This window comes from Colletotrichum lupini, chromosome 3, assembly GCF_023278565.1.
Source record: "Colletotrichum lupini chromosome 3, complete sequence".
Classification (NCBI taxonomy): domain Eukaryota; kingdom Fungi; phylum Ascomycota; class Sordariomycetes; order Glomerellales; family Glomerellaceae; genus Colletotrichum; species Colletotrichum lupini.
In genome coordinates this window covers 5,251,437-5,267,019 of record NC_064676.1, presented here as the reverse complement: position 1 = coordinate 5,267,019, position 15,583 = coordinate 5,251,437, and the positions used below count along the sequence as shown (strand labels likewise).

Genomic DNA, 15,583 nt, shown 5'->3' with positions numbered 1-15,583 from the left:
ATAATAATATTAATAGTATTACTATAGAAGAAGGGATACGAGATTTAGAGCTATAATATTACCTAGGCCTATACCTAATTAGCTATAGGGCTTATAAAGAAAATCCTAGCCTATTTACTACAAAAAATAGTTAGTAAGTACTTAGAAAGTACGATTATTAAAGTACTTAAGCTACTATATAAGCTCGTAGAATTGGGTACTTATTAATAAGCTATATACTACGATTTTTATATTAATTAACTATTAATAATTACCTCTACGTACAACCCGTACTTATTAATTACGGAGTAGAAAGGTAACTAATTTAGGATCGTTAGAATATAAACTAACGATATATTAAGCTTATTTAATATTAACTTTATAAAAAAAGAGGATAAGGACCTTTAGAAAGCGGGCTTTATAATAAAACTAAAAGAGGTCTTTATAATAAATACCCCCCTAGTATTTAATAATAGGATTTTTATAATTAAAAAGGAAACCGTTATTTTTTAATAAAAGGGGTAAAGTAAAAGAATTAACCTCGTCGATTTAAATATAATTAACGTTAAAAAGTAGTATAAAGCTAAGCTCGCATAAGGGGTATATATTATAAGTATTTATTAATTTAAAACGATTTTTAACTATACTAAGGTAGTATAAGCTATAAATTTAACTAAATAAAATATTAAGGTACTTAATAAGCGGCTTAAGTAATAATAGACGAATCTTAATTAAAGTCTCGTTTACTACCTAATTAACTTTATAACTAGTAAGCTCTACGTCTTCGTTAATAAGTTATTTATAAATAATAATAACCTTACTTCGTAATTAAAGTATATTATTATCTTAATTAATAAGAGTATAAATAAGAGCGAATTTACTATATATAGTAATATAATCTACTACTCGTTAACTAAAAATAAGTAAATAATAAAAAGTATACTAATATTAGAGGTCTATAGTATAATTAATAATATTAACCTCTCTTCTATAATTTTAATAACGCTAAAAAAGATTACTAATTAAATTAGCTTTCTACTTATTCTAACAGTTATTTATACTAATTCTTACTTACTATACGAATACCTTATTAAATTAAAAATAACGAAAAAAAAGAGGCTTATAATTAATATTATAGCCTTTAAATAATTATATAAAAAGCGCAAAATACTTAAAATCCGTTAAATTAATAATAAAAATAACTTTATAAACGCTTTTGTAAAAGTAGTACTAAATAAGGGATTAAAGTAATTTATAAATAATAAAAAAGTTATTATATAAATAGAGGGATAAGTTATATAAAAAGAGTAAAAAAAAAGGGGAAAAAGAGACGACTTAGTAAACGGGCCCGAGGTCGAATTATACCTCTAATTATAATAGTTAAATTAATAAAAAAAAAAGTTAATATTAAATTAGAAGTCTAATTCGATTGCGGTATATAGCTAACTATATAGGGGCTAATTAGGGGCCCTATTTATAATTATCGTAGCTAGCTTAACTTATAGTTAGAACCTCTTTTTTATACCTATTATATAGATATTTATATAGTTCAATTAATCTCTTCGTTAATTACGGTTCGAACTAACTACCCTATAATAGGGATACTAATATATCTACTGTTTAACATATTCTCTTTCATCCACACTTTCGCACCAGTCTTTAGTCATGGCGTTGTTGATAGATGTATAGCTTTCCGCCTCAACGTAAGTCCTGCCTCTTTGCTCATACTCTTACTCTTTACGCCTTCATATCGTTCTCTACGTTTCCATTTCACGGTTATCCTGAAACCCATGGTGATGACCCATCGAGTATACAATACTGACTTTGGGACAGTTCTGGCACTCAACGGCCCAGGCCAGTGAATGGAGGGGAAACTCGCTCTCAACGTGATGTGCGGTACACGATGTTCAGAAACGATCATGCATTGTCAGTTGGCCTGGGCTTTACTTCAACGCGACCAACTTCACAAGTATCCTCTACGACTGCTGCCGTCACCCGGCTCGACCTCAGTTACGGAGTCTCAGCCCGCTCCGGAGGCGCTGTCGGGCAACCTCTCAACAACGTGCCAACCAGTCTGCGCGGCACTGGATCACAATTCCCAAATTAAGGGTCTAACGGCAGCCACTGGTTTGGCACCATGTGGTACCACACATTCCCGGTGTGTGGCTGCAACATGCAACGGTGCCTTGGATCGGCCAGTGGTGGTGGATTGACTCTGATCTAGATCCGGGCGTGGGGGCTTGCCTCGAATAAGAATAGCCTCCCGTCGGAAAGTACCTACCGAGATGGTGGTGCGCGGGAGCGGACACGTCTCCGCTCCGAAGTTCGGTGGAGGAGACTCGGCCGAGTCTCTGGGACGAATGAAACAATTGGGGTGAAGAAAAACGTCGATGAGATCACAAAGGGATTACATAAGTTTTTTCTCGACGCCAATGATATGCGGTTGAATGACGCTGAAGAAGGAAGGAAGCTGCAAATCTGATGGGTCAATGCGTCGCGACTCATTTTGGCAGGAATGCAGAGACTGAGAGGCGGTAGGAACAAACCAAGCAGCCCGGGCAATGGACCGGCGGTGATTTCTTCGCGAGGTTCTGCACATGCATTTTCTCACTCTCAAGCTCTGCATATTGAAACGAATGGAGAATTGGAGCAATTTGGGCATGGGAAAGGTAACAACTGGATTTGGGGCGTTTGGACCAACTATAGTTGGATGGCACCTGCCTCAGCGTGCGCCAGTTGCGCACAACTTATCCTTGCTTTGGCGGGGTTAAGTTGGGGTGGGGAGCCCAGTATATCGTTCACATTATATACCTTATCACTTTTAAATATACTTACATAAGCTATTAGATAGTTTAGATAGACGAGCGATGGGAATACTCTTCTCATCCATCGGCATCACAATTGATTGTTGTCGATAGTGCCTAGCTTTCCACTTTCTTTCATCCACTCCTGGCCTTTGTGGGATTATCCTTGAGATGATCCACGTCAAATGGGCCCGTTACATCCCAATTTGGCGTGATACCCGCCAAACCTTGTGCACAGACAAGAGTCTAAAGAACGGACCGGACCCGTTCTTTCATCTGAATAAATCGACTTTATTTTGACTTCGCATGTCCATGATCGAACAAGTCGTCGAAATCAACTTCGAGATGCGGCCGCAGAGTCATTCGAATTGATTCCTGAGGCTCACTCTCAAAACGCCGCGTAAGTCCGGTAAGGCCAGCACTTGCCCTGTTTTCCGACTCAACCGCTGGTCGGTGCATAAGGCAATTAGGCAGACGTTGGGCACGTGAGAGGCAGCCGCTAACGAATCTGGCGAACTGGAGAATGGTTCGCGAATGATGCGGCTGATCATGACACGCAGGCGGGCGAAGAACATGAACGCATGGAGAAGCTTAGGTGCGTTGTTCCGCTGGGGGTGAAAGTGCAGTCGTGAAAAAGTTTTCTCATCCCGAATTGACCAGTCGAGGGATGGCCAGAGGATTCAGAGACAGCCACGTACACTTGGGAATCGAGACCAATGGCGCGCGGGGGCGCGCCCGTTCTGCACCCCGAATTTCTACTTTTCCGTGCATGCGACACTGCGACAGGTGAGATTGCGGCATCCAATGTCAATGCTGAAAAGAAAAAACTCTTCAATCGCTCGGGCTGAAATTGATCAGGATCTCTGTCGCGGCGGGTTCGTGGCAGATTACCGAATTTCCCGGTGGCTGAGATGGGAAGGGCCAGACGATTTTTGATTGAGAAGGTGTCAGACGGTAACGATGGTGAAAAATTGTTTGCTCATCTTGACAAAGGCTGGCACGGCTGATTGGGTGATGGACTCGTGAGCGGTGCCTGAATTGCTTCGTCGTTGCGCAGTAGCTGCGCCTCACAGAAGTCGGCAACGTGAAGACGCAGGTTGGGGCTGAGTTTGTGGGAAAATGTTGCGCATTCCGTCGACGGGTAGAATTGTGGCTGACGCAAAGTGGTCGCGGGCTAAGGTTGGAAAATGACGGAGGAGGACTGGCGGGCGGGCACCTGCCCCATCACACAATTGTTCGCATGACGGCAGTCTGGCGATTTAGGTAATCGCGGGACAAGCAGAAACCGAGCAGGTCCGGACCACGTCGAATGATGCGCCCAGCGAACGTTGCTGAAGGAAACAGGCAGAGTTGCCGGAGCTGGGGAAGAGTTCAGATGCCCGAAGTCCTTCGTAAATAGCGGGTAAGTCCTTGCCTCCATCCCCGAGATATCTCCAAAATAATTTCTGAAAGAGCTGATTGAATCATCTGGGGCTTTGGGTGATGATCACTCGACAGCTGAACTGTCAGGACGAACAGACCCCTGCGTCAGCAGCATTGAAGAGCCGACCGAATGCCGCCCGGCTGTGACTCGATGAGCGGGCATCAATTCATGGGCCAGGAACCTCGCCCAATTGAGGCGCCTTGCAAGCGGCTTTTGCAATGAAACACGCGGAATGAACCAGGCATCACATTCTCCTTACAAGCGCAAAGAATTGAGGAGACGCCGACCGATAGTACACCATGCACTTGGATGGGTTGGGTGACATGTGCCGCGTGCTGGGTGGTGGGATTTGGTGATCGAGGAATTCGGTGTACGGTATCCAAGGTCAAGTACCTTGACAAAGCACCCATTGATGAAGACGGAGAACATCCTATGCCATTCGCGGGACTAGCTTTTGGGGAAGACTCTCGCCTCTTCTGTTCTTCGTGAGTGCCCGCGTCAAGGCCTTTCCTGGTCCAGCATCAGAGTGAGGAAGTATGGATACATCATGTCTCCGCGATCTCAGGTGCAGGGTTCAAGACGGACCAGGTATTGACAGGTATCTGTGGGTTCATAAGGTACGTAGGCAGAAACCGCCCGCCTCGTTCGAGGTACATCGCTCCATCAGAATTTCGCCGAACAAGATGAGATGGTCATCGTCAGAGTACCGCCCGGGGTGGTCGTCGTCAGAGCATCGTCCCAAGATGCCGCACCGTCCCAGGATCAGGCCCTAGGATGGGATCGCATGTCTATTCTCGTGCTTCTGTGTACCCCGGCTGCTCGGCCAGACACATACATGTATGGCTATCTCGCGTTAAAGCCAAGACCTCCAACTTCCTGTGCTCAAGCACTTTTTAAGGGCGGGACGACTGGCTTTCGCGCGTCCAGTGGAGTAGTAAAACCATGTCACCGCGCATCCACTTGTTCTGAACTTCTGCCCAGTCTCCGGCCGCCTCCTGCACCATCCCCTACCGTATGTACTACGTACCGCCTGCACCTCAAGCTCGTGGTCCCACGGCCGTCATGCCGGGCAGTTGGATCCCTTCCCACGACGTGGGACCTTTCGCCGCCGCATCTCCCTGAATCCCTCCCCGGTGGACAAGTGGGAGGATCCTCTTGTTTCTTTTTTGCGCTGGGTATGCTATAGTCCATAGTCACCGCCGTCCCAATCTTAGAGCCTTTTCGGAAAAAATGAAGAGGAAAAGACCCAACCCTGTTTCTTTCTTCCTTGAAGTACCTAGATACATGTTTCTCTCTCGTCAGTGAAGTTCTCAACCGCGACCCCCCGTGCCCCCCTTATCGGCTCGTACCTAGGTAGACCCTCGCGCCGATTCCAGACCGCGAACTTACCTCATGGACTTTCGATGGACGTCTCCAAGTAGGTACGGGAGCTTCGCAAGAGCCAATAACTGCAGATTACGAGAGCTTGACCACCCGAGTCAGCAATGGCAAGGCCCTGACCTCACCCCTCACTACCTATTCATCCCCACGCCCTGTCTCGTTCTTTCAACCTTTATTTTTCTCTGGCAGGTGCCAGGTACCATACCTAAGGTACCTACCTAGCCGGATGTCAGTGCTATCGCTCGACAGCGCACTCCCACCCGAGCTCTCCTCTTTCTGCCATTGTGCCTCCCTCGCCCTTTTCTCTGCGCTCCGTCCAGCTTTGCAACACCCCACTTTTACAAGTTCAAGTTGCTCTCGCATCAAGGATGGGAGAAACAAGACTATGTGTTTCCACGCTTCCCGTTCTCTTCTGTTTCATCCGCCTGCGCGGCAACTTACCAGCATTGCCTTTCACCGGACCCTGTTCAGAAATCTCCAGCCGCACACCTTCAGAAGTCCTTTCGCTTTGCGTGTCAGCCTTCTAATTGAAGTAAAGGTAAGGTAAGGCAGGTGGGTAGGTGGGTACCGTAACTCGTCTCTCGGCAAGGTACGTACAGTCAGCCAACCACCAAGACGCCAACTGGAAGGTGAGGAGGGACGGGATGGAAGAAAAAAAAAAGGGAACCATGGAGGAGGGAGCGGTTTAGGTAGGTACCTAGGTACCAAGCAGATGCCTGTTAGAAGCCCATATTTACACAGGGTCAGGTCTGTGGTCGCAGTGGATGAGGGAAGGCATGGGATTTGGGCAAGGGCAGGCAGGTCACTGTGGCAGGATAGGACGGGAGCCCGAACAGAGAGGGATGGACGGGACGTACCATGTATCTCCGTATCCTCAAGTATGGGGATGAGGCCCGTGGTGGTCCACTCTTTTTCGATTGAGTGGAGGAGAGTGCTGCTGTCTGCCCGCTGCTAGCGCCGATAGATTCGGGCAGAGAGTCAAGCAGTGAACATTACCTTATGAAGCGGGAAGATGGGTACGAGTAGAGGATCCATTGAAGAAGCTGCCTTTCCTCTTCGGCCGGAATAGAATGCCTCTCCTCTCCGATCGTTATCAGCACCTTGACCCCCATGGGCGCGAGATGAGAATTACCTCCAGAAGCTGCCGATGACAGATTCTTCAACGGAGCGGCAGAGAGGAAGCGAAACAAACATACCTTGGGTACGTACGCCGTGGAGGGGCGGATTTGTGCCTTGACAATCTGCATGTCACTTTCGAGTCTTGGGTCGCGGAAGTCTCACCTCCCTATGGGGACTACGTAAGGCAGTTGGGGTCTTGGACAAACACAAACAGCATCCCTCCAGGAAATCTCCTTTGGGTTTGAGACCTGCGTTATTCATGGAGTGACCCTGTGTGTGAGTCGGCAAGTTGCGAGCCCGTGAATCTTTGGGGGGACGGCGGAAACACTGGAGGAGCGTTCCTGAGAAGCTACCGACAGGAGGTAACGTAGGTACGTCTACTCACCGAGGGACTCTTAGCTGGGCTTGGAAGTAGTGGTGTCGCTGTAAAGTCAGGAAGGCAGAGAATTGCTGGGTGTCGCCAAGACTCGCGCTGGTGACTTTCCGCCTACTCGTTCACGCATCCATCCCTCACCCCCCACAACCACCACCTTTGCTTCCTCCTCGTCCTCCTCCTCCACCGTCACCGTCGCCGCCGCCGCTCTTTTCCCTTATTACCTCCTGCCTACCTCGCACTTTCTTTAGCCTTCCTCAAGCTCTTCATTCTTCCAAGACGTTTAGCGTTCGCAAGTCAAGCTTCAGTAACATCGAGTTTTAAAGCAAGATCTAATTTCGAGTCACTACCCAAGGTTGTCTCTTCCCTACAACTCCCCGACACCACAAGCCACCTTACCCGCCAAACATTACGGCCTTTCTACGCCCAGCGAGTCTACCGCTTCGTGGAAACTTGAATGGCCCCAACATCATTCTACCCATCGCAACGAAACACACAATCACTTGCAAGCGCACCTTGACTTACCTTGCAACCCGCACCACAACGCCGAGGCGAAGAAGATCCAGCATGGCCTCTGAAGAACCCCAGCAGGGCTCAGCCAAGTCGTAAGTAACAGATCTCGTTCTTGCACTCCTCCGTAGCGCTGCACCGCACGCTGCTCCATGAGCACCACGACTTCTTCTTGGTATCTCAGCATCCCTCCCCAAATGCAGCCCTACGACGCTTCGAGGGCGAGTATGCCATGCCGGCTCGCATGTGGAGGCATGGCATTCGCTCATTCCTGGAGCTTTACCACCGCCGTGAGCAAGTATGCTATGCCGACTAGAATGTGTAGGCACGGAATGCATATTTTCCTGGGGCTTTACCGCCATCGTTTGCCAGTTTCGCGCACTGAGCAAAGCTGCTCTGGGTCCCGCAGGTTCGCAGGTTTGCATGCGGTACTGAAGCCAGCGCTCAAGGCCAGCTCGACGTCAGGCATGCCGCAGCTTGAGTCTTGTGCTGGGGAGAAGTTCCCTATCAATCATCATCCTTTTCTTCCTCATGTTTTATTCATTCGTTCGGTTGCGTCGTGGTTCGGCTTGGCTAATATCGGGGTTGCTTAGGGGTGCTTCGGCAAAACAGCTCTCCCAAGAGAAAGGAGCTAGAACTGGGGCTGCAGATCGCCTCCGGAACTTCGAGGAAGACATCGACCTTGAGTTAGTGAGCAGCGATCGTGCTGGGAATCGCGAGCGACTACAAAGCCGAATCGAGCGTAACGTTGACGCAGTCATGCTGGTTGACCAGCTCATTCCCCACGGCGCTGAGGCGGTCGAGGGAGATGCCCCGCCCAATCATAATCAGACAGAAGCCCTTCGGGGTGCTGGGGCGCAATTTTCGGAGTAGTGATGCAGTCGCCCTGAAATTCAAGTCAGTGTCGGCCGCAAATACTGCACCAAGTCGTCGCGACTCCTCATCATCATTCTGGTCGCCCCAACCTGCCCGGTCATCTCAACCTCTGGTGAGGTTTGTGCGGGTCGGTTTACGTGATGGCGTGGTCCGTGCATGGGAGTCGCAGGGGTGACCTCACTTCCGAGGTCGGCCGGAAGCCCCACCCTTTTCATGCCACAAAAGTGAGGCATCAACACCAAAACAAAGCCGGTTTTCGGGAAGAACCGCGGATCGTGATGAAGCGATGGAAACGAAGAAACGAGAGCGAGCGAGCGAGCGATATCGATGGGTTTTCTTTCTTGTCTTTCCTTTCAGTGTTCAAGGAATGATGCGTGACTACCTCATCTCATGTTGTTGATGAGATGGGCTTGCCTGAGAATCGCGTGTTGGATGGGATGCCGGGGATGTGATCGAGGAGGTTTGCATTTTCTTCCAAGTCTGTGTCATGATCTTTTCTGCGGAGTATAGCATGGCTTCGTGGTTTTGTGCTTGGGATATCGGGAGTCAGGGGCTGAGCCATTTGTGACGCATGATCGCTGTGGGTAAACTCTCGAGGTGGCTGGGGGTTTCCATCTAGACTTCTAGAGAGCATGGATGAAAACGATGGAAAAAAAGGAAAAAGGGGGAGAAGGCAGGTGCGAGATGTAATGGAAGTTTGAGTAAGTAGTATGAAAATGAAAATAAGATGTTGGAGGAGAAAACTGATTGCAGTCACAGAGATGCCAGGTCATCTAATTGTCATCTGAGGGGGATGCCCTACCTCAGTGGTAGCCAATGAGAGGCCATATCTCGCGTCGCCTAAGCCATCCTCGGCGCCAGGAATCTTGAGCCCGACGCGTCCAACCTCAAGAGCGTTTGCCTTTGAGGCATGACTAGGCATTTACCCTTCAAAGCCAATCACGTTGCCGATTCGCTCATTTGATGATCCATAACTCTCATGTGATGATGGTTCTTTCAATACTCAGTACAATACAGATACAGATACCGATTCTGATGCCTCAACCCCTGCGGCATGATGACACTCCCTGTCTGCCTAATCACACAATTCAGATTTGATAAGCTATTAGCTTATACACTCTGTGATGGGATTCGAGATCCAACAGGTCCCGAATTAGGAAAATGATGAGGTATATACCGTATATCCCGAGCTCAAATTACAAGCATCGACATGGCAGGTGAATGCTCTGCAGCAGGGGTTCATTCAACTATGTCTCTCATTCACAGTTGTCACGCCTCATTGACCGATATTTATGTACCTAGAATCAATATCTGGCAATATCTCATGATCTTTGAAAGATGCCATCAAACCACTTCTGAATCTGCTCCGCCCCATCATGACCAACCGGAGTAACAAGCCCAACATACCCATCCGGTCGCAGCCCAACAACAGCACCCTTGCCCGAATCAATTCCATACTTCTCATACGCCCTTTCCGGCTCCTCATAAAACGTCTTACCATCACTAAACACCTTGTCATAATCCCACCCAAGCTTACTATCAAACGGATGATACGCCTCATGCACGTCCCTTAGCAAATCAACCTCGTCCCGCGGCGCAGAGTGCACGAGCACAACATCAACAATGCTCGGATCCGCGTCCGTCTTGAACTTGATCAGCCCGCTATGCGGATCCGACGCGGGACCTAACGCGATGGTCGGCAGCTTGGGCAGGTAGCTCAACAGCCACGCGCCGAGGGCATTGACCTTGTCGCGCTGGGCGGGTTGGGATATGTCGCCGCCAAATACTACGAGGCGGAAGCGCCCGTTGGAGGGGAGCTTGTGGTGCAGTTCCCAGAGGCGGGCGTCGGACTGGCGGATTACCTTGTAGGAGGGGAAGCGCTGGCCGAGTTTGCAATTGGTGGCGAGGGATTGGGTGCTTTTCGCGGCGCTCTTTGTGAGGGTGTTTGGTAAGTCGTCTTCGGTTTCTGTGTCTGCGTCTGCTTCTTTGGCGACGAGGACTGTTGGTTGGTAGTTTACGCCGACGCCGGTCGTGAACTGCGATACTCTGCGTCAGCTTCATTGTCGCACTCACTCACTCTCATCTCAACACCGAGAACCGGGCAAAGAACACTTAAGTGGTGTTGATACATACCATCCGACTCGTATGGAACGCCTTCTGGAACACGTCGTCCGACACGCCCGTCTCGCTCTGGATGTCCTTTGGCGGCGCACCCGTGAAGAGCTTGGAGAACTTGCCGTCAAAGGCGATGAGGTCCTTTGCAATCTTTTTGCGCTCGAGCTCGTACGTCGAGAGGACGTCGCGGGGGAGAATGTTCTTGCACGCGAGGCCGATCTTCCAGCCGAGGTTGTAGCTGTCCTGCATCGAGATGTTCATGCCCTGGCCGGCTTTCGGGGAGTGCGTGTGCACGGCGTCTGGATCATATGGTTTAGCTCCTGAAGGATATGGATGAAGGGTCAAGGTACGGGGATTTTGCTTACCTCCCGCGAGGAAGACGCGGTTGAGTTTGCTGAAGTGGTCGCCTGTTCGCTGACCGATTTGGTAGGCCGTCCACCTAACAGCACGTCAGCGCCCATCCACCGCTACAAAAAGAACTTTTGTCAAACTTACCAGTCGCAGTAGTGGTACTCCAGCTTGTATGGGCTAAAGATTCTCTGCGCAGACTTGAAGATGATCTCTGGCGTGATCTGCGACCTGTCGACGCGGCCGCCTCCGGCTGAGACCTCCTTCAGCTGGATGTAGAGACGAACCATCCGGTTCTCGCGAGGAATGATCATCAGTGCGCCGGCCGTGTTCTGGATCATGGTCCGGAACCTGATATCGGCTTTTTCAAGTCAGCATAGCACGTCGCTGTGGTAGAAATGAGAACTTACGGAAGTCGGTAATGGGAACAATATCCATCACACCCCTAGAATCCACCGTCAGCTCAACACATCACCACATCTCATCTTACGATCACTCACCAAATGGCATCAGTACTCTCCCCCTTCATCTCAAACTCCTTCCCCAGCGCCTTTCTAGTCCACGAATGCGCTCCATCACAGCCAACAACATACTTGGCCCTCACAACCTCATCCCTCGCCTCACGGCCCTTGGACCTATCCAAGATCCCCGCGACATCGTCGTCAGCCAAGTTACTCCGGAAAATGCCATCGCTAAGATTACTCAGCATCTGCGTCGGCGTCGCCTCCTCCTCCGTCAAGTGCCGCAGCGTCACCGTCACAGGATGCGCCTCCGGATCCGGATCCTCGGCCGCGGCCTCGTCGATCTCGAGCGAGGTCGGGATGACCATGCGCTCGACCTGTAGTGGCGTCTCGTTGGACGGGTACGAGGCGCGGATGCCGTCGATGAAGAATTGCTCTATGCGCCCCTGGTGCAGGACGGATTCGGTGAAGCGGGACAGGCCTGGGATTGTGTTTACTGATTTTGCGCTGCGCTGGATTGTGCCGTTCTCGTCCGGGTTCCAGAAGCTGACCTCTGCGGTTGTGGTTAGTGAAATCCAAGACCTATGGTGTGAGGTGAGATTGGGATCTTACCGAGCATGCGGTTTGCTGCTTTCCACACGCGCTCTGCGACGCCGAAGCTGTCTAGGATCTCGAGGGATCTCACTTGGAAACTGTGATATATGTGAGTACTTGTCATGTCGTAGAGGAGGGCAATCCCCTTACCCATCTGCTTGGCCAGAGTAGACCTTGGCGGTCCTCTTGTCAACAATACGGGTCTTCACACCGAGTCTGGATAACCAGAGAGCCAGCATAAGCCCAGCAGGGCCAGCCCCAATGATGAGGACGTCGACCTTACTTTCTGGAAGTTCAGTCATGTTGTGCACCGCCAGGAGTTTAGAGATTCAGAACAACAGTGATGGGGAGCAGGTGAAGTAGATTGTTCAAGAAGTAGGATAGGTGAGTTAGACTAGTAGTAGTTAAAAAATACTAATTCATATATGAAATACGGCAGGCTTTAATTTCCCCATGATCGCGGGCGGATTTACCCTACGCGGGGGCAAGTCCACGGATTAAAGCTACTTCGGAGCATCATCTGGATTGCGTGTAGCATCATTGGACGTCCACCTATCCGCAGAAAACTGCCGCTGGGAGGCTAAGGTTTTGGGGGAAATAAGCGATGAGAAAGCATGACAAAGAGGGGGAGGGGCCGAAGGGAGGGGCACAATTGGGGACCTCAACCCAAGGTAACTCACGGACGTCATCGGGGGATGTGGGGTAAATCCCCAATGCAGGGACTCACTCAGTTGAGTGAGGTACTGTGTCACTGTATAAAGTACTAAGGTACTTTGTAATGCGGCCGCCCTGAATGGACTGCCACACTGCATCGGGCTGCACTTCATCTCAAGACACACATGGCATGCGCGGGACGGTGTGTGCATGCCACACATGTATGGACGGGAGTACCTCGAAATGTGGATGCAAGCCGCCCCATTCTGGCGTTCCCTGTGGAGGGGTGCATTCCCGTAATTCCGCTGTGTAAGCGGTATCTAATACGCCACTGGCAGGTGAGGATATTGAGACGCCCCTGCCTTACACAATGAGGTATCTTTCAGCCCACCGGCTACAATAATCTAAACTTTTTGCTTCACAAAGCTAGATACTCCTCGGACCTTTTTCTAGAGTACCGATAAGTGATATCCGTGTTATCTATTTCATTCAACGCCCGGCCCGGCCCGCCCGAGATCGCGCCGGACTCTCCACACCCTCGACCCCACGGGACGCTTCTCGTGGCCCTGGAGGACCTCGATCCACGGCGTGTCGCTAATGTCGCCAGCAAGCTCGAGGTTTTCGGGCTCCTCGTCTGACTTGTCGCTCTCAGTGTCCTCGTCCATGACTTCCACCGTGTCATACTTGTAGTTGTCTACATCACTGCCGTTGAAAGACTGGTAGTACAAGTCTTCACTGTACGCCCAGCCGGGGGAGTCGAGCTTGCCGTGGACTAGCAACAAGTGACGGCCCGCTGCTTTGGCTGCTTCGATGCGTTCCAGGGGAATGGGTGTGAGGATCTGGAGTGCGCCAGTCTTTGTGTCGATGCCTCGCAATAGCACCTGGCCCAGTGTTTGCGCGTATCGTGGATCCAGAGTTTGGGCATCGGTGTTTGGGATATAAGGGATTCCCTCAGGCGTCCTGGCGATAATTGCCTCCAAGTCCAACGCGACACCATCAACGTCCATCACGTCAACGCCTGATGTCACAGCGGAAGAGTCAATGCTCTCTCTAGCTAGACGAGTGAATGCCCTGACATCCTCGGTCTCGACTAGACACAAGATAGACCCGTTGATGGTCTCTGCGAGAAGGTCTGCCGGCGGTTGGTACTCATAACTTATGATCCCAGTGATGCCGCGGTTCTTCCCCTTGTAGCCGACCATCAAAGGAGGCGATGATGAAAGCGGAGTAGGGTTCCACAGCAGCTGATTCGACGGGTTTCTCTTGGTGTGGAAATACGCCAACGCCTGCATCGAACGTAGATGTGCCGCGGTTCTAGAAGTGAATTCTGACTGCTGCGAGGGAAGCAGCGTAAAGGCCGTCTTACACGCCGCTTGCAAGCCTTCGATGGTCTCCCTAGGGCCGTCTTCGGACATGTAAATGACGTCGGCTGGCTTGATCGTCGAGACGAGCTCACTTAGTAGGTCCAGTCCTGTTCCCAAGACCCAACCCGGGGTGTTGATGATCAACGGCAGCCCTTTACATGTGTCTTGATAGCGTTGAAACAGATCGAGTGCGCACTCCAGATACAGCTCTGGATCAGAGGCAGGTGATACCGAAGCTATTGAGTGACATCTCATAACGGTCACATCCTGCTCGTTCGCCGCAATGCGGGCAAAAGATGGACTCAAGTTGGGTTCTCTGACCTGAACCAAGGCAATTGTACCTGCCGGAGTATACTCTGGCTGCCCGGGATCTAGCTCCATCACAACGACTGATGGTGGTGTTTTCCGGGTTCGAGTCTGTTGGCCAGCGCCCGTGAGCAGCCGGTTTCCCAGTATACGGCCAAAAGTGGATTTGCCGGACGATTTGGGGCCGCAAAGCATCACGCTGAGGGCAGGCTGGTCTGGTTTCGCCTTCGTTAGCCCCGCCAATTTCTTGTTCCAGGCGGGATGCGATCGCAGATCTTGGATCAGAGCTCGCTTCGGCGCGTCTTCAGAGGTACAAATCTGTGCAGTATTAGTATGTGATGGATTCGAGCCGTCCAGGATCTTGACTCACAATCCTGTAGGTATCGGTCTTTGCGCCTCGTTTGCTTGCTTTGCCCTCAGGCTCATGCCACAAACTTCGGAAGAGAGGCGAAAGCCGTTCAAGCTTGCGCAGACTTGCACCCTGTGGATGAGGATGCAGTTCAAGTCTAGTCTCCTCCGAGCAGCGCAGCACGGGGATCGCATGGCAGTGAGGGGCATGAACCCATTTGATGCCGTCTGGAGGTCGAACGCTCGCCCCTGCTATAGTGATCTCACCATCGAGGACCTTGATACCATAGCTTCCGAGCACCAGGAAACGCTTGACTTGTCAATGAAACAACTAATATCGCATACAAGGAAGTCTTTACCTCGCTGTCATGAAGTCTCAGCTCTAGAATGCCTCCTGCCACTCTGCGGGAGTTGCTCTTACTCGGCCTGAACGTCGAGAACTGCTGAGTTCCAATCTTTGACGGGTTGATCTCGTCAGGATCTGCCGTAGGGCTACTGCGAAGTCATCAGAGGGGGCTCTCAGGACGAGGTGGAGAGGTTATACTTGGATTCTGTCGCTCCTGCTATTGGCGCAGATGCACTCTGCCCCGGCTTCGTCTGTGGCGTGTGCTGGATTGCTTCATCCTCGGTAGAGGCGACCCTTTTTGAGGATCTTCCTTTCGCGGGAGACCGTGCTTTGGGTGTGGGCGTGGGAGTTGATACTTGGGCATCAGGGGCCGGCTGAGATTCGGCTTGAGGTGCTGGAGACAAGGACGGGCTCGCTGAAAGCAATTGTTGTCTCAAAGCAAATGCGCTCATTGCTATTCGGCTGTTAGCCGTTCCTTAAGTGAAAACGATGTTGCGAAGCACCACAAGGGGTGACAACTCACGCCTTGAGCCCTCAGATGTCTCGACCTTCCGTCGCTTTGGCGTCGCCATGTTGGGTTTCT

The 15,583-nt window shown here is 50.5% G+C and overlaps 4 protein-coding genes across 4 annotated transcripts; 1 reads left to right on the top strand and 3 right to left on the bottom strand.

Moving 5' to 3' along the window:
- Nucleotides 1–1,999: 1,999 nt before the first annotated feature.
- Nucleotides 2,000–4,862, bottom strand: CLUP02_06336 (uncharacterized protein; the record flags this gene model as incomplete). Its single annotated transcript, XM_049285336.1, has 15 exons — nt 2,000–2,053; nt 2,116–2,199; nt 2,261–2,330; nt 2,391–2,679; nt 2,927–3,010; nt 3,085–3,121; nt 3,170–3,391; nt 3,472–3,627; nt 3,737–3,816; nt 3,868–3,999; nt 4,060–4,142; nt 4,274–4,416; nt 4,466–4,541; nt 4,600–4,716; nt 4,792–4,862. The coding sequence occupies 15 exons, from the start codon at nt 4,860–4,862 to the stop codon at nt 2,000–2,002; spliced, it is 1,698 nt and encodes a 565-aa protein (XP_049142479.1).
- A 2,783-nt stretch (nt 4,863–7,645) lies between these two features.
- Nucleotides 7,646–8,461, top strand: CLUP02_06335 (uncharacterized protein; the record flags this gene model as incomplete). The annotated part of the gene is made up of 2 exons (XM_049285335.1): nt 7,646–7,683; nt 8,182–8,461. 2 exons carry the CDS (start codon nt 7,646–7,648, stop codon nt 8,459–8,461), a joined length of 318 nt encoding a protein of 105 aa, XP_049142478.1.
- Nucleotides 8,462–8,852: 391 nt separating this feature from the next.
- On the bottom strand, nt 8,853–9,520 carry CLUP02_06334 (uncharacterized protein; the record flags this gene model as incomplete). The annotated part of the gene is made up of 3 exons (XM_049285334.1): nt 8,853–9,065; nt 9,267–9,378; nt 9,468–9,520. 3 exons carry the CDS (start codon nt 9,518–9,520, stop codon nt 8,853–8,855), a joined length of 378 nt encoding a protein of 125 aa, XP_049142477.1.
- Nucleotides 9,521–9,786: 266 nt separating this feature from the next.
- CLUP02_06333 (FAD binding domain-containing protein) lies at nt 9,787–15,572 on the bottom strand (the record flags this gene model as incomplete). Its single annotated transcript, XM_049285333.1, has 16 exons — nt 9,787–10,500; nt 10,598–10,878; nt 10,945–11,018; nt 11,075–11,288; nt 11,338–11,372; nt 11,428–11,941; nt 12,001–12,080; nt 12,133–12,268; nt 12,663–12,704; nt 12,755–12,809; nt 12,874–12,912; nt 13,173–14,624; nt 14,677–14,964; nt 15,014–15,149; nt 15,181–15,454; nt 15,524–15,572. The coding sequence occupies 16 exons, from the start codon at nt 15,570–15,572 to the stop codon at nt 9,787–9,789; spliced, it is 4,383 nt and encodes a 1,460-aa protein (XP_049142476.1).
- Nucleotides 15,573–15,583: the final 11 nt, after the last annotated feature.